Source organism: Canis aureus, chromosome 12 (genome assembly GCF_053574225.1).
Source record: "Canis aureus isolate CA01 chromosome 12, VMU_Caureus_v.1.0, whole genome shotgun sequence".
In the NCBI taxonomy this organism is placed as follows: domain Eukaryota; kingdom Metazoa; phylum Chordata; class Mammalia; order Carnivora; family Canidae; genus Canis; species Canis aureus.
Window position 1 is genome coordinate 45,927,076 of NC_135622.1, and position 18,391 is coordinate 45,945,466.

Consider the following 18,391-nt stretch of genomic DNA (forward strand, 5'->3'; position numbering starts at 1 on the left):
TAAAATACTAAGAATGACAAAAGCAGCAGTAAAATTAGATTACAATCACTTTTTGGTGTAACTTGTAAAGCAACATGGCGTATCAATAAAGCCTTTCTCAGAAAATTTCAATTCATATTGAGGAACTGATCAAAGTATATAGCTCCTTTAAAATTATACTTGCCAAGTAGATATAGTCCAATCTAAACGAAAATGTGACATATAACTTTTTAATAGAAATCATCTTTATGTGAATGACAAAAGTGAGGTCTTGTTTCCTTATGACCTAATTTCCCTTGCATGAGCCAATCACAGAGATTTTTAAGACAGGGAAACCTAAGTATGGATCCATGAAGATGCCAATATCTGCTGCTTAACAGTAGTTTCATTTCGCTTTTTTCTTTTCTTTAGAAAGAGAGAGAGTAAGCGGGAGTGGGGCTAGGAAAGGGAGAGAGAAGCCTAACATGGGGCTCAATCCCAGGACTCCGAGATCATGACCTGAGCTGAAACCAAGAGCTGTATGCTTAACCGATGAGCCACGGAGGTGTCCCATTAACAGTAGTTTCTGTCCATATTTATCCTTTTGGTTACAGTTGGCTTCCTGTATTTGCCTCGAATCCATCTAGGTACATTTTATGGAGAAAAGAAAAGTTTTTTGTGAGTCCTGTCTAAAATTCCTCATCTCTCAAATTTCTGTGTCACCTTGGTTAAGAAAACATGAAAAAGTGGTTGAAGCAAAAATACTAAGCTATGAGTAGAAATTAAGCAGGGAGTGAGTATTAGACAAGTCTTAGAAGGCTACCCAGTTTTTTATGTTTAAAGTTCAAGGGGGGTGGCACCTGGGTGGCTCAGTGGTTGAGCGTCTGCCCTTGGATCAGGTTGTGGTTCCGGGGCCCTGGAATCGAGTCCCATATTAGGCTCCCCACAGGGAGCCTGCTTCTCCCTCTGCCTATGTCTCTGCCTTTCCCTGTGTGTCTCTCATGAATAAATAAATAAAATCTTTAAAAAAAAGTTCCAATGGCCCTGGGTTCATGTACAAGGTTTGTTAAAATATATAAAAAACAGACAATACTGTTGCTCAGACTGAAGAGAGAACACAAGGTAGTTAAGATAACTCAGCAATGTGACTGGGTTTTGATCAGGTTTCAGGTACCATTCACATAGTTTCTTACCTAGGCATCTTATTACTGGTCCTTTTCAGGATAGCAGTAAGAGTATTATACTGATTCACCTGGTATCTAATAGCAATGACAACAATACCAATAAAATGAAAAGGACCCTTGGCTTTAGATCAAATATCAGGAAGGGGTATCACAAGTTGATTATAAATTCATTCTAAAAAAGAGCTGTGTTACTACCTTAGAAGATCAATTCACAGACCATTTTGGAAACTCAAGTCAACACTTTAAGAAACACAACTTGGGTTAGAGAAGTACTAACAATGTCTGGTTTTCTCATATTACCTGAGGTGTAATTTGCTGCTGCATGCCTGATCTCATATTGATGCCAACAGGAGCGTTTGCTGCAAACTGGTTCAAGATAGCTTGGCGATTTTGGTGGATCAACTAAAGAAAAAAGGAACAATGGAATATCATATTTCTACATATAAACATATACTTTGGCTCTTATAGAGTAACACAAACTTTTTACTAATTATTAACAAGTTTTAGTATTACAGGTTTATTATTTCCCATGTTTATTTGCCAAAAGGTTAGCAGTTCCTAACACTTCTCAAATATTTCCTGCCTACAGAATACGAAATAGGACAGAGCATTTAAAAGCAGAATCCATACACATGTGCATATATGTGTGTGTGTGTGCATATGCATATAGGTATATACACATGTACATACATATATTGTACTTTTATTTTTTTAGATAGGTTCCACACCAAGCATGGACCCCAATGTGAAGCTTGAACCCATGACCCTGAGAATAAGACCTGGGCTGAGATCAAGAATCATACACTTAACCAACTGAGCCACTCTGGCACCCTCACATATCACACTCTAAAAATCATGCTAATACTCAGTTATTTCAGATAAATACAATAATGGCGAGAAAAGAAACATCAGCCCCACATCTTAGACTATCGTGAATATAAAAGTAAGTATACAATAGGGCACATTCTACAAAGGTCTGGAAGATGAATGGAAAAGTTGAGGTACTTCTCACTTGGAAGCTGTCAGATGAGTACATATTTGGGGAAATCCAACATGATTTTATTCGCTGGAGAGAATTATGTAAGTAACAAATGGTTTGAGAAAATAGGCTATTTATTTAACCAGAAGAAGTAATTACTTCAGACCAGCACTTCCCAAATTGGTGTTCTAAAGAACACTGTTCTGCAGGATATTAATAGATGTGCCAGGAAAATAGCATGCTGTGCTGTATTAAGTATTGGAAATGATGGGTTACACAAGGTGAAACAGATTTCTTTACTGCAGTAATTCTGAGCCTTTAATTGGCCAAAGCACACTGTGGATCTTCAAGAAGGGGATATACTATGCAACTTGTTTTCATGAGCCTTTTTTTCCTGACATCTAGCCATTAACATTTATCTCCTAGATAAATACAATCTTGTTTGGAACACTAGTTTGGAAGATGGTGTCTGTATCAAGCTTAGGGTTTCAGGTCATAGACATGCCTTAACTTCATCAGGTAATAAAACAAACAACGTGAGAAGTGATATTTCCTGATAAACACTCTATAGCTTACAGAATTTCTTGCTCAATAAATTGATGTGAATAAACTGTTCAGAGAGATAATAAAAACAATATCAATACTATTTTGTGTTTATATGGTACTTTATAAGATAAAATGTTAAATATTATCCATATATTTTAACATATTTTATATTTTAGTATATTTAATATATTTTAATATGAGATATAAACTAGAAAGACTGAAAGTTTTATAAGAGAATCCAAACTGCTGTGAACAGTAATTACATCTTCTATCTCTAAACAGCTCAATTCTTAATTCTGGTTTCATTAATTTTCTGACTCCAGTTAGATCAGAAAGCAAACTATTTTGGCAGGAAAAGCTCACTGTAATATAAACTTAAAAATGAAAAGTTTCAGGCATTTGTGGCATAGGATAAAACATTTGGAATCACCTTAAAAATGGAGATTCAAACACTATAGTTTTAATTTTTATTTTATTTACTTTTTAAAGATTTTATTTATTTATTCATGAGAGACGGGAGGATGGGGGGGGCAGGCAGAGACAGGCAGAGGGAGAAGCAGGCTCCATGCAGGGAGCCCGATGTGGACTTGATCCTGGGTCTCCAGGATCACGCCCTGGGCCAAAGGCAGGCGCTAAACTACTGAACCACCCAGGGATCCCGAACATTATAGTTTTAAAAGTCAAAGGGATTCTTAAGTAAAAAAAAATCTACATACTTCTTAAATTCTAACAGACCACAGACAGTAGTTTAAAAAAGCCATTAATTTTACAAAGATTTATCAAAAAATTAAGTGTATGCAAGATACTACATAAAGTTTGAAGGCTACAGAGGTGAGCAAATCTCTGTCCTCTGGGAATTTCTGTTCAGTGTCAGAGGCCAATACAGAAGGGCGCCACCAATAAGTGTTATACTTGCATTTCCAGAGACATTCACAACACTTAGCCTAGAGCATGAAAGCAGGGACCAAGAACACGAGTGTGCTCAATGGGACTTGAAAGATGAGAATGCCGGGTGGCAAGAAGGATGATAGAGCTAACTTGAGGCAGAAAGTACAGTAAGTCTATAAACAGAAGACAAGGCAATGCAGACAGGGGAAAATACATTAAACATAGCGATAAAGAGAAGTTAACATTGCCAGGGGAGCGGGAGTTGGGTTTCCAAACTTACAATTTTATATATTCTTTAAATTGCGAGATGATGTGTTAATGAAATGGGTGAGGACAGAGGAAAGATGCTTGAGAAGTAGTAAAAATGAGAAAATAACCTTAGGAAATAAATCACAACCTTAGAAAACAAACAAGCTATTTTTAGAAGCAGAAGAAATTATTCTAAATACCAGTAATCTACAAGCACTTTCCATTAAAGAAAAATGGATCTATTTATGCTCTTAAAATAATTCTTTTCCTTTTCCTCTCCTCTCACTCTCTCTGTGTACAACCTAACACTGTGTACAGTTATCTCACTCTGACCTGCCTCTTTGATTACTAAAATGCTACCCATTATCTAGCAAGCAGATCAAGTTCTATTCTTCCAAGGAAGTCTTCCCAAAAGGATCACTGTATCCTTTAACTCCTTGGAAATCTTGACTTTTGGTCAGTGTGAGAAGAGAGGTCAGGAATCCTCAGAGCTGGGGACATAAATTCAAAAGTCTATAAAGGCCAGGTCAAAAGGCTTGCATTATAAGAGGAAATGTGGGGTTTGTGTCCAGTGGAACACTAGAAACTCAGCCTACACATATAAAACACACACATTGTGTTTAAGATGGCTGACATTTTGTCTGCTAAATGGATTTTTTTTTTTTCAGTGCCAGAAGTGCTTCCACAGGAAACTCAAAAGATAATTATCTAGCCTAGAGGTTCTGAACCAGGGATGATTCTGCCCCACAAGAGAAATTTAGCAATGTCTGAAGCCACTTTTGGCTGTCACAAAGTTGCTACTGGTATCTTATGGGTAAAGGTCAGGGATGTTGTTAAACATTCTTAAATGAATGGGAAAGCCCCCATAACTAGAATTATATGTCCCAAAATGTCAATACTGCCAAGATCGAAAACCCTGATTTAGCCACTGTGTAATTTTTTTTTTAAAGATTTTATTTATTTATTCATGAGAGACAGAGAGAGAGAGAGAGGCAGAGACACAGGCAGAGGGAGAAGCAGGCTCCATGCAGGGAGCCTGATGTGGGACTCGATCCCGGAACTCCAGGATCATGTCCTGAGTTGAAAGTAGATGCTTAATTGCTGAGCCACCCAGATGTCCCCACTGTGTAAATTCTTGACAAGAGGTTCGTTCATTCATTCATATGAGAGAGAGACAGAGAGAGAGAGAGAGAGAGAAAGAAAGAGAAAGACTGTATGGGAAGGAGAGGAAGAAAGAATCTAAAGCAGACTTCATGCTGAATGCAGATCCCCATTGCAGCACTTCATCCCACAACCACGAGATCATGACCTGAGCCAAAACCAAGAGCCAACCACTTATCTGACTGAGCCACCCAAACACCCAAAGGGTTCTTTTAAAGAAGCTATTCTTCTATCAGGCAGTTTTCATTGCCAGAATTCTAGAAGTGAAATTTGTTTCCCTGTATTTTCTGTCCTTGTTGTGGTTCTACTTTCTGGTCACTTCTATGCTCTCTAATATATAAAAAATAATCAATAGTGGTTCTTGTACCCAGATCCATACACTTTCTTCAGTACTTTAATACATAACACATGTGGACTTGACTTGCTTTAAGATGGATAAGTATATCACATTTCTTTATTTATTTCAAATGTTACTCCCTTTTCATATAGTCTTGAGAGTATGAAGACCCTGGCTGGTGAAGAATATAAAACTAGAACAGAATAATCACATCTTTTATGAGCCAATGTTGTACAATTTTCTATAAGCAGCAGGTGTACTCATTCTTGCTGTTGTCCTTTTCTAAAATAGAACTTTTGGGAATTCTTTATTGGTATCATGGATATATTTGAGACTTGGCTTATTTGAGACGTAAGCAGACACTACACCTAAAGGCTGTATTACAGCTTTGTAGTTCTTCTTAATCACCTTCATTTTTGCTGTTCTGTAAAAATCTAAACCAATGAATCCCCACTAGTTTCCTAGGGTGTTTTCCTTACCCCGTTCCCCAACTGGGGATTATTCATAACTGTATAATCAAATTTAAAATCTTAGAATCTTGGGCACCTGGGTGGCTCAATGGTTGAGCATCTGCCTTTGGCTCAGGTTGTGATCCTGGGGTCTTGGGATTGAGTCTCACATGGGGCTCCCCGCAGGAAGTCTGCTTCTCCCTCTGCCTATGTCTCTGCCTCTCTCTGGGTGTCTCTCAAGAATAAATAAATAAAATCTTTAAAAGATATCTTAGGATCTTTTTACTCTTTGTGTACCACATTCCAGTCAATGAGATATACCTAAGGTGAAGAAATGTTTTTAAACTGAACTTCTTAAAATCCATTAAAAAGAAAGACTATGATGTAGATCTGAGTTGGTGCCTTTCTTTTTTTCAAGTCATCAGCACTGTCCTAAATTCCTGCCTATGAGATGCTTTAGATCTGTGTTTGGCAAGAGGGAAGGAAGAATGAAAGGATATGACCAACAACTAAACAGTTGATACCAATCTAGCAAGGAAAGTATATTATGAACACCATGTTATGAATCTGATGTATTCTGGATAGTTATCCTTTGTCAGTTTTACAGAGTGCAAATATCTTTCCTGAGTCTATCTATGGTTTGTCTTTTAATCTTGTTTATGGTATCTTTTATCTACTAAGTTTTAAATTTTAAGGCAAACATCAACCTCTTCCCTTATGCCCCTTTTTAAAGGGCCACAGTAATCTTCTCATATTCACATTTAGATCATCAAAATATCTAGAATTTATTTTTGTGTATGGTATGAGATAAGGAATCTAATTTTTTCCTTTGATGGACAGCCAAATGTACTAGTATTTATTATACATGCCAGTCTTTCTCCACTGATTGTCACCTCTGTACCTTATTAAGTCTTTATATATGTCTGGGTGTGTCTCTGGGTTCTCTATTATGTTTCAAATGGTCGAATTGTCTAGCCTATGCTAATTCCACATTGTTTTAATTTCTAAGGCTTGGTTTTAAATTTTGGTATCTGATAAGGCAAGTTCATCCTCATTATTCTTTAATATTGTATTCATGCTTCTAAAATAAAGTTAGCATTTATTTGTTAAATTTCATGTTGAGATTCTGATTGGAATTCTACTGAATTTAATTATTTTCAGAACAATTGACATCTTTATGAAAAATCTTTCCATTCATTGGTATCTTTACTTGGATCTTTTTTTGACTTTCAATTATGATTTATAATTTTCTAAGTCTTATAAATTGAGATAACATATTTTGAAATTATATTTCCTAATTGGTTGTTGTTCATGAAAAGGATTGTTATTAAATTTTATTTCTTATTTTTTCCCCTAGAAACACTGCTGAACTTCTCTATTGATTCTAAGTTCCCTATAGATATTCTTGGATTTTCTATATAAGCATTTGTATTGTCTATATACGATTATTTTGTCATGTTTGCTTACTGTATTTCAAAATCACTTAATTTTTAGTGTGCCAATGATATATTTAAACTTTAATTCCTTTATCAGGTATTGTTATTGCCAGCCCACAGCCATTTACCCTCTTCTTTTTCCTCAATGACAGAATAGGATTTTGTTCAGCTGATTGTCCCAAAGCACACATCTCAAGGGGTAACGTATGTACTCTAAGCCAATCCTTGCTAGCAGTTGGTTAAAGGTGTATGTATGATTCTGTTCTGACTAGCCAGATGTGTGAAATTAAAAAAAATTTTTTTTGGTCCTTTTTCTGTTTTTGGAGCAGTAGGAAGTAGAGAAGGACAAGAACATGGAAACAGTTTCTTAGCTTTTGAAAAAAGATGCGTAGAAAAGAGTTTCCCCCTTTCCTGTTAGTTTTGTTTGCATGTGATATTTGTAATCATGAGACCCATTTTTCTAGCTGCCAAGGATTACAGAGTAAAAAGATAGAAAGAACCTAGGTCCCTGATAACATTCCAGAGCCTCTGAGGTAACCATACCTTAACCTCTCTGATTTCTATCTTCTCATTATCTGAGTCAAAATACTTTTTTTTTTTTTCATTTATTTATGATAGTCACACAGAGAGAGAGAGAGAGGCAGAGACATAGGCAGAGGGAGAAGCAGGCTCCATGCACCGGGAGCCTGACGTGGGATTCGATCCCGGGTCTCCAGGATCGTGCCCTGGGCCAAAGGCAGGCGCTAAACCGCTGCGCCACCCAGGGATCCCCAAAATACTTTTTAAAAATGGTTTTACTGAGGCACCTGGGTGGCTTAGTGGTTGAGCATCTGCTTTTGGCTCAGCGTATGATGCCGGGGTCCTGGGATTAAGTCCCGCATCAGGCTTCCCACAGGGGAGCCTGCTTCTCCCTCTGCCTATGCCTCTGACTCTCTCTCTCTCTGTCTCTCATGAATAAAATCCTTAAAAAACAAAAATAAAAATAAAAATAACATAACATAAAATGGCTTTACTACTTTGAATGGATCTTTTTTCTTTCCTTGTGACTGAAAGCATCTTAACTGAAATACTGACTGACATAAGCCTTGGCCAGACCTTCTCACAGAGTGCCTTTAAGTGAACACACACAGAAGACTCCAAGCATCTGCAAAGCAAGAGCAACTGTGGACTGAGGGCCCCACTGTTAGAAGAACTTACAATCTAGCACCCAAAAAGTAGGTCCGGACAATGAGACTCTGTCTTACATGGCAGTGTAAGTTGTTTTGTGTACTGACTGTCACCCACTGACATATTTGGAGGCTTAAACTTTTGTGTTAGTGTGCCTCAAATTTTGTATTTCTCTGACTTGATGGATATTTCAATGTTGGGCTACTAAGGCCACCAAGCTTGGACATGCCTCCATAATATTTACAGGTAGCAACAGGGAACCACACTTACCTATTTGCATCCTTATTACATGTGTATCCTTTGCATTGCTCCTCTGCTTATCAGCTACTTTAGGAAGAAATCAAAGTAAAAGCAATTTTTTCCCAAACTATGTGTGAATGATTATTTCACCCATTCACAAATCTGACCTAGACTGTTGATCTGGCCTTGCTCCATAAGTATTTATTGACTCTATCCTGTAAAATGAGAAAATCAACACACCTAGGTTTTCTTTAACTTTTTTAGGTTAGCCCTTAATCACTTAGGACTTGCACTGTTATTGAATTTCTCAGGTGTGTATGTTTGGAATACCACAAGCTGACTGTAAATTCTAAGAGTTGCCTGTATGTTTTATTCTTGTATGGTACTTAGTATAGTCTCCCTCAATATGTTTTGTGAACACTATGTTTTGTGAACTAGAAGAATTTCTTATTCTTGTGCTCTCTACTGAGAATAATGAATCCCAAGTTATAACGAGTAGTTTACCTTCAACTAATACTCATATTACTATTTCCTTTCTTTGTTTCTCTTTTCTTCCTTCTCTTCCCCTAATTCCTTTCTGAGTTTTTTATTCCACCCCAGCATTTTAGAAATTATTCCTTTCTCTGTTATTCTACCATTAACAATTTTTCCTATCTTATCTTTCCTTTTCATCTTCTTTTTAAGTGGAATAGAAACTCATTTTATATTATTTATTGAATATAATTTCATAATAATAGGTAGTATTTATTAAGTGTTACTGCATGCCTGGAAGTGCACTAGGATCTTTATATGTCCTATCTTATTCCACACATCACCTGTGAGGTAGAGGAATTATTTATTGAGCTTCTTTTATGGATATGATCAGAAATCAGAGGCTTTAAAAGGGTAAATAATCTGACTGTGAAACCACATAAGGTAAGGTTAGAACTAGGACTTGAAACCAGAGCTCTTATAATGTTATATATATTGTCTTTCTAATATAATTTTGTTCTCTTCTTTCCTGAATTTGTAACTCTCTATGAAATTGCTTTAAATTTTTTTTTTTTTCAAGATTTTTTATGTACTTGTTCATGAGAGACACAGAGAGAGTCAGCAACATAGGCAGAGGGAGGAGCAGGTTTCCTGCCAGGAGTCTGATGCAGGACTCCATCCCAGGACCCTGGGATCACAACCTAAGCCAAAGGCAGATGCTCAATCACTGAGCCACCCAGGTGCCCCCTGCAGAGATAATACTTTTAATCATTCGTTTTTTTGGTTCTTGATGCTTATTTCTGTATTTGCTGCATATAAATCTTAAATATTTGTGCCATCATACCCACTCATTACCTGTCATGAGAGAGATTTAACTCACTCAACTCCCTAGGACCCCCAAACTATCCTTTCCTCCATTCTCCTAATATAATATCACTAAGCATCAATCACTCCAACTTCAAACAACACAAATTTCATTTTCTGTTACAAAAATTATAACAGTACCTCCTGATGCTCTACTTTATAAATTAAGCTATATATTTCTTTTTATTAATTTAATAATAATATGATGTTCATCCTAAATATTTTTTATCTCAAAAAACAAAATTAAAATGCTTTTAAATTTTGAGTCTCAAGGTACTTTGTTATGAGCTAGCTGTCTTTAACTGAATGAAAGTCTCCTTTAGGGACGCCTGGGTGGCTCAGCAGTTGAGCGTGTGCCTTCGGCTTGGGTCGTGATCCTGGGAACCAGGATCGAGCCCCATACTGGGCTCCCTATGAGGATCCTGCTTTTCCCTCTGCCTGTGTCTCTGCCTCTCTCTCAGTCTGTGCCCCTCATGAATGAATAAATAAATGGAAGGAAGGAAGGAAGGAAGGAAGGGAGGGAGGGAGGGAGGGAGGGAGGGAGGGAGGGAGGGAGGAAGGAAGGAAGGAAGGAAGGAAGGAAGACTCCTTTATCTTATCCTAGCAGACCAAGGATGATTTGAGTCTTTCATAAAGGTTGTGGGACTTGTTCCTCTTGACACCTTTATTCTAGCCAATGGGCTGTTGTTAGCCCTCTGAGAGTTAGCACAGGTCTTTACAAGTGCCACCTGCTAACCTGGAGGACTCACCTGCTGTTGCCCCTGCAAGCGCTGCTGAAGCTGAAGCCGCAGCTGGTTGGGTGCGGCTGGAGGTCTGTTCAGAGTCTGCCGGGGCTGCATGCCCATGCCAGGTGAAAAAGCGCCTCGGGGTGGTGTCACTTGGACAGGCATAGTCCCCAGTGAAGGTTTTTGCCTGACCATGCCTTGGAAAGGGCTAGAGAGATTGGCAGTAGGTGAAGGAGAAGAATAAGGCTGGGAATAAAGGTTGGGTCTTTCTTCCATCATTAAAGGTGGTGTTGCTTGTTGTGGTGGAAATCTCTCTGATAAGACATCTAATCCACCTCCCTGTTGGGAAATAAGCCAGAATATTTTACAAATAAATTATTGCCAATAAATGACATGCTTCTTATAATCTTGGATCTGAGAACATGTTATCTCTAGAACATTTTATATAAAATACTATGCTGAATTAATGAAGTTCTCTAGGAGTTTGCTACCTAAAGGAATCACTTATGAAAGTTACTTCTGAAATGGAGTAACAGATGAATTGAGATGTCTAAAAAAAAATCTCAAAACAGAGATTAAAAACATGGTTAAAATACTGGCTAAAAGGTTTGAAAAGAACCACATTGCAAAGCCTAAGAGTCAACAAACTTTATATTTAGTTGTTTACCATGAGATGTAGATTATTAAAGGGGCGATTAGTTAGGCATTTTTCTATCTCAAATACAGAATTCATGCTGTCCTCTTATTTGAAAAAAATTCATAGCTGGCCTAATAGAATGCCATAGCTATGGCTTTCAAAATTGTTAACTATCATTCACTGTAAAAAAAAAAAATCTAATTTAAATTGTGACCTAGTATGTTTGTGTGTGTTTGTGTGTACACGTATGTATGTAACAGAAAGGAGAGTTTTATGAAACATAACTTCCCCTTTCTGTGGTCTATGCATTCTGATACCTTTTAGTTTGCTACTTAAAAAAACGTTGGTCATGAGGCACTAAATTGATTTTTCAACCTCACAGCGTGAAAAATACCTGGAAGTTGGGGTATTATGGAATATACAGGCTGAAATCTAGCATGTATGAAGGATAAATTAAGTCCTAGAATAAGAAGTGATGATATAAATCTGGATTCTATTCTAGGGGGAGCCGTTAAGATTCTGGTCCATAGGAAAGGCTAAGACTTTCTAACTATTTCTAATTATAATGATCTTTTTTGTTGTTGTTTAAAAAACTATTTGCTATATTTTGATAACTTTCACAAGAATAAATTATAAAACTACTTAAACACACATAGAACAATATTTAAAAATCTTGTTTAAAAATAATTTTCTAGCCTCTCAGGATTGAATCATTTAAACAATGCCAATTTTAATAAATACCTGGACGAGTTTGTCAATTCCCAGAGCTCTATCTAGTTCAGCTAGTTCAGTTTCATCTTTGCCGCTGAGAAAGGACACTAGCTGTTCAAGAAGAGCCTTCTCGTCATTTCTTCCTTCTACCGTTGTTGGTGGACAGAGGAGCTCATCTAATTGTGAACTAATACACTGGCTATAGAATCAAAAGATAACAGAGTTTAAGACTGATATAGCAAATAAGTATTCAATCTCAATAATACAAAATATACATATATGTATATATATGATACACACATATATGCAAATTTTGTTCAAAAAAATTCTCTGATGAGATTTTTTTAATCAGTTCTTACACAATGAAATGTTCCATATTATGTGCAGAAATTTATAAATGTTCTGCATGTAACTAGAATATATTCTCACTACTTTGTCAATCACTGAAATTTGCTTCCATATTCTTCCTGTTTGCTTACAGAAATAGCTTGAAAAATTAAACATAGTTGAGAAAGGGAATTCTTGATGAAAGTCAAAAATAGGGCAGCCCGGGTGGCTCAGTGGTTTAGCGCCACGTTCAGCCCAGGGCCTGATCCTGGAGTCCTGGGATCGAGTCCCACGTCAGGCTCCCTGCATGGAGCCTGCTTCTCCCTCTGCCTGTGTCTCTGCCCCACTCTCTCTCTCTGTCTCATGAATAAATAAAATCTTAAAAAAAAAAAAAAAAAGAAAGTAAAAAATAAAGCTCAGTCAAAATCTCAAGGAAAAAAATCACCTAGCCTATAGTAAGATTTATTCTATTTATACTTCACTTTCAAAGATGATCAAATTGTACTGATAACATACATCTGATTGCCATTTACCAAAGAAATCAAACTAGGAAAATGAAACATGCTCAGCATTAAGCAACAAAAAAATTGTTGATTACATAGAGGAAATACATAGTTAATCCAAACTGATACCAACTGATGCATATAACTTAGAAATATATAAAAAATAATAATAATACAAATTTAATTATATAATTATAAGGCTTCTTCCTTGGGGAAAGTAAGTGGGAATAGTGTGCATAGTTAAAGCTCGAAACGACACTCGATACTATCTAGTTTGGTTGCTATACATGCGATGTCTCTAATGTTTTGGAATGGGGCTACTTATGTCCTTTAAGAAATTAAATTCTAATCAAGATGAGACACTGAGTAGACGTAAAAAGTACCTTCCCTTCTTATACCATTTTGCTCCAAAGAGAAAATACTGGACAAAAAATTATAGAACTAAAAGCTCAAGAGCTTTTATAATAATTGTTATACTGAGCTCAATTCATCTACAGGTCTCAGAAATTTTATAGTAATCAATCACAGTAAAACAAGAGATGAAAAATAAAACCGCCACACACTATATCAATCTTTTGGTAATTACAATACATACTAGCCTTGCAGTCACACAGTAAATAAATCTGTTTAACTTGGGTGTCTTCCTCCATTCCACCTTTTTTTCATTTAACATTTGCTTCCACTCCTATATCACAAAATACCAATGTAGGTTGGAATTCAGTTTATGAAAATAGTTCTTTGTTGTAGAAGTTGGTATCTGATATTTTATAAAATAGGAAATGTATTACTCACTCTTCTGGTTTATTCTGATTTACAGCAGTCACTGTATTATTTGCCCATGGAATCTGATCACCTGTTCCTGGCTGTCCAAACTGATTGTCAATTGCTTCTAATTCCAGCTCTGGTAACCCTGATTACAGAAGAAAAGGTAAGGAGTCAGTATTACAATGGAAGATAAAATGACAGTATTTTACAGAAGTAATATACTGTATGGGAGAATGAAGTTTCCTCTATAAAATGTTACAAAGGTCCCTTATCCAGAAACTTAAACTGCCTAGAACGTGGCCACATAATAACTAGTGAGAAAGTAAAGACAATCTGATGTAAAAAAAAAGTTTGCACATAAGTTGATGTTACCATAGGGAGAATCATTTGGAACTTTGCCAGAAATTATTTCTTTTAAAGATAATTATAACAATTTTGGTTAGCTGCTTTTTCAATCTATAGGACATTAGAATCTGCTATAGTTAGGAACAATGTTATCATGACACAAGAGTGGCAAACAGAAGATAAAATATTTTCTATAATAGACAGTAACAGAAACTAAAGGGCACAGCAATCTGGGGTCATTCTGAAAATGGACAAAGTTCTGCAGCTGTCAAAATGAGACCACAGGTGTATAACAATCAATGCTTCTGATGATGACCCATAAAGAGAGAGGTTGTTATGCTTTATAATGAAAGAAAACAGTATATGCATTTTAGAAAGTTTTTGCTTAGGTATTTTTTTTTTTTTTTGGAAAATCTGATTATTTCTGTACTGTTTAGGAAAAATTGTAAATAATCTAAATTCCAGAAATTTAGGTACTGATTAATGAACAATGGTATAGATATTTATAATGTACCATTAAATGAAGAAGAAAAAACCCATAAACCAAGACATTATGTTCAGAATGATTCTAGTTTTATAAATTATTCTGTGTATATTAGCAGTAATTCTGAAAGAGTGTATATATCTTTGGTTGATTTTAGGTTGTAAGATTAAGGACTTTTCTTTTTTGACTTTTCTTTTCTTTTAATGCCTCTAATGGTTATCTGTAATTTCTGAAAAGGATATAAATAAGTTAACTGTTGTTAGGGCTGCATTGTATTTCCCCAAAATTCATTGTTGAAGCTCTAACTCCTAGTAGCTAAGAATGTTACTGTATTTGGAGACAGGGTCTTTAGAGATGTGATTAAGTTAAAATAGGGCCATTAGGGTGGGTTCTAATCCAACAAGACTGGTATTCTTATAAGAACAGGAGATTAGGATATGACAACATATATAGAGGGATGAACATGAGGCCACGGCAAGGAGGCAGACTCCACAAGCCCATAAAAGGCCTTAGAAGAAACCAAACCTCTTCACCTTGGACTTCTAGCTTCCAGAACTATGAGAAAATTAATTTCAGTTGTTTAAGCCACCTGGTCTGTGGTATTTTATAATGGAGTCCTAGCAAACTAATACTTTTTAAAAAACAACTAAAAATGCCTTGGGGTTTTCTCTTTTCTTTTCTTTTCTTTCTTTCTCTTTCTGTCTCTTTCTTTTTTCTGAAAGAGAGAGACAGCGCGCACAAGCAAGTGCAGGGGTCAGAGGAGAGGGAGAGAGAGAATCTCCACACCTACCACAGAGCCTGACATGGAGCTCAATCTCATGACCCTGACATCATGACCTGAGCTAAAACAAAGAGTAGGATACTTAACCAACTTAGCCACCCAGGCACCCTGCCTTGAAATTTTAATAGAAAACATAATTAAGTAGAGTTTCTCATTCCAATGAATAGAGAATAAGTAGATTTAAGAATGCCTAAAAAAATGTGTTTAATGGTAGATACTGATCATTATTAACTACAAAAAGTATGTTAGGCTTACTTTTATGTGAAATATACTCAACATTTAGTATGAATTAAGTATAGGAGTCCAAGTAAATACATTCATTTCTAAATGCAAATAATTATAGCTCTCAAACTTATCTTCTCTGTCATGAAAAATGATAGAAAACAAAATTCTGTAGAATTCTGAAAAACAAAGCAAATTAAACCCACCAAACATCAACCACAAATGATAATGGGAAGTAACCACTTAATTCCTATCACCATTTAAATCAAGAAGTTAGTCAAAGATTATCTACAGTTGACCCATTGTTCTATTCCATACATTAATTCCTCAATCCTATTGTTTCAGAAATCTAACCTAGACAAAATTAATTCTATTTAAGAATCAAAGAAAATTTACAAGGCATAAGTACTGAATATTATAAGATAATCTATTTGACTCAGTAATAGGATATAGTATCTTTCATTTTACTAGTCTTGATGGGGAAGATGTTAAGAAAATAAGTTGGATGAAATTTCTCAAAATGAGGTAAGATTTTTAAAAATTTTTTAAAATTATTATTTATTTATGATAGTCCTCAACAGAGAGAGAGAGAGAGAGAGAGAGAGAGAGAGAGAGAGAGGCAGAGACACAGTCAGAGGGAGAGGCAGGCTCCATGCACTGGGAGCCCGATGTGGGACTCTATCCCGGGTCTCCAGGATCGCGTCCTGGGCCAAAGGCAGGCGCCAAACCGCTGCGCCACCCAGGGATCCCCTCAAAACGAGATAAGATTTATCTGCTAAGTTTGATGACTAGGAAAGAAACAAAACCAAACAAATCAAACTTTGATTCAGGGATCCCTGGGTGGCGCAGCGGTTTGGCGCCTGCCTTTGGCCCAGGGTGCGATCCTGGAGACCCGGGATCGAATCCCACGTCAGGCTCCCGGTGCATGGAGCCTGCTTCTCCTTCTGCCTGTGTCTCTGCCTCTCTCTCTCTCTCTCTCTCTGTGTGTGTGTGACTATCATAAATAAATAAAAATTTAAAAAAAACAAAAAAAAAAAACAAACTTTGATTCAAGTAAAACTTTTGTTTGCACAGGCTTTATAATAAAAAAAAGTTAGTTTTTATTCTAAAATAAATCTTTTAGGATTTCCTTAGAAATTTCTATAAAAATTTGAAGCACTTACTGGAATGTTTTAAGAAATATATGTTCTCTTCTCCTAGTCTGGGAATAAACCTACTATTTTTGGTCATGTTTGTGCCCTATCAAACATGAGTAAGTGTGTATGTAACACAAAACAAGTACAACAATTTGTAAATGGAAACATGGACACATCTCCTAGTCCCTGGGTTGGGTAGGTGCAGATGAAGTGGAGGTAGAAAACAAGCCCTTAGGGATCCCTCATCAAGCTAGTAATCTTCCTTATCATTTTTGCAAAGGTTTCAACATAATATTTTCTCCATTTAAAATAGAGGTTCTTGAGTGGTACAGTCTGGTTGAGCATCTGACTCTTGATTTCACCTCAGGTATGATCTCAGGGTTGTGAGAGTTCAAGCCCCCATGAGGCTCCACATTTAGCACAGAGTCTGCTTGAGTTTTTCTCTTCCTTTCCTCTGCCCCTCCTGCTGCTCACACTCTTTCTCTCTAAAATAAATAAATAAATCTTTTAAATCTAGTAAAAAGGAAAACTATCCCCGTTAGCCACAAAAAAGTTACATTACTAAAAAATTTAACCTCTTATATCAGATGATAAAAATAGAAAAACCCAATAGATAAGAGAATATGAACAGGTAGGTCACATGCAATCACTGAAAAATGATCTACCTAATTTACAATAAAAATAAACAGATTAAAACTACACTAGGATACTTAAAAAAATCAAACCATTGAGTTGGCAAAGATAAGGAAGTGTATAATTCAATGTCTTAGAAAGGATGTATAGAAAGAAGAACATTATCAGTTAGAGTGTAAACTGGCATTGTATCTAAGAAGGGTGATTTGGCAAAATCTATCTTTTGATCAAGCAATTCTATTTTTTAACATCTATTTCATATATACTCTGATATGTGGTAAATTATCTCTATGTAAGATTATTCATTACAGCTCTGTAATAGCAAAAGATACCTATCAAGAAGCACAACACACTAAAAAGAGGGAAATTGAAATGGATTTTTTAAGTACTGAAAATGCTTTATCTGAAACTCATTATCTTTAGTGTTATGCAATTATTTCAATATACTACAAATTAATGAGATTTAAAAAATAATCATCTCAGAATGTTTACCAAACATAAAATCATCCATGTCACAAGATCACTCACTTACTCTAATGAAACTGTCAATGTTCAAATATTTTTGGAATTCTTCTGGATCTATCTAAAATAGTATAAAGGTCCTTAAAGAAAATATATCTCCTTAAAGTTAGATCCAATTTTGGTTTGGGCTTAAAAAAAAAATTATTCTTTTTGGATCAACAAATTTGGCTCCAAATAACTCCAGAAAATTTCAGAAGTCAAATTCACCCTCAGAGGCTAGGGATCTAAAGACGGTCAAAAGGACATAGGAGAAGTTTTGAAGGTACTGCCAAAGAGGCTCATTGTACATATTCTGATCAACAATACTGTCTTAAGCTGTCTCTTGATGTGTTCTGGTAGTACATTTCTAACAAAATTATTTAAATCACTTGGTCACACTGCATGGGTATGTGGTGTACATATCAACAGGATGTTTTGAAACCAGGCGGGCTGAGACTTAAGTCCTGATTCTAATAAGAAACAGCACAGAGGATCATAGGGTAAGGGAGGGAAAACTGAATGGGAAGTCATCAGAGAGGGGGACAAAAACACGAGACTCTTAACTATAGGGTATCCCTGGGTGGCTCAGCAGTTTGGCGCCGGCCTTTGGCCCAGGGCGCGATCCTGGAGACCCGTGTCAGGCTCCCTGCGTGAAGCCTGCTTCTTCCTCTGCCTGTGTCTCTGCCTCTCTC

The 18,391-nt window shown here is 36.3% G+C and overlaps 1 protein-coding gene across 8 annotated transcripts in view; it reads right to left on the reverse strand.

Moving 5' to 3' along the window:
• The window catches only part of NCOA1 (nuclear receptor coactivator 1), a 244,984-nt gene that overhangs the window by 27,346 nt on the left and 199,247 nt on the right, over window positions 1-18,391 (reverse strand). For all 8 annotated transcript variants that reach the window (XM_077843901.1, XM_077843903.1, XM_077843897.1 and 5 more), the window contains 4 exons: window positions 13,625-13,742; window positions 12,033-12,201; window positions 10,679-10,993; window positions 1,443-1,544 (listed from right to left, as the gene is read on the reverse strand). In XM_077843901.1, coding sequence (XP_077700027.1) covers window positions 1,443-1,544; window positions 10,679-10,993; window positions 12,033-12,201; window positions 13,625-13,742 — 704 coding nt within the window. The remainder of the gene's footprint in view (window positions 1-1,442; window positions 1,545-10,678; window positions 10,994-12,032; window positions 12,202-13,624; window positions 13,743-18,391) is intronic.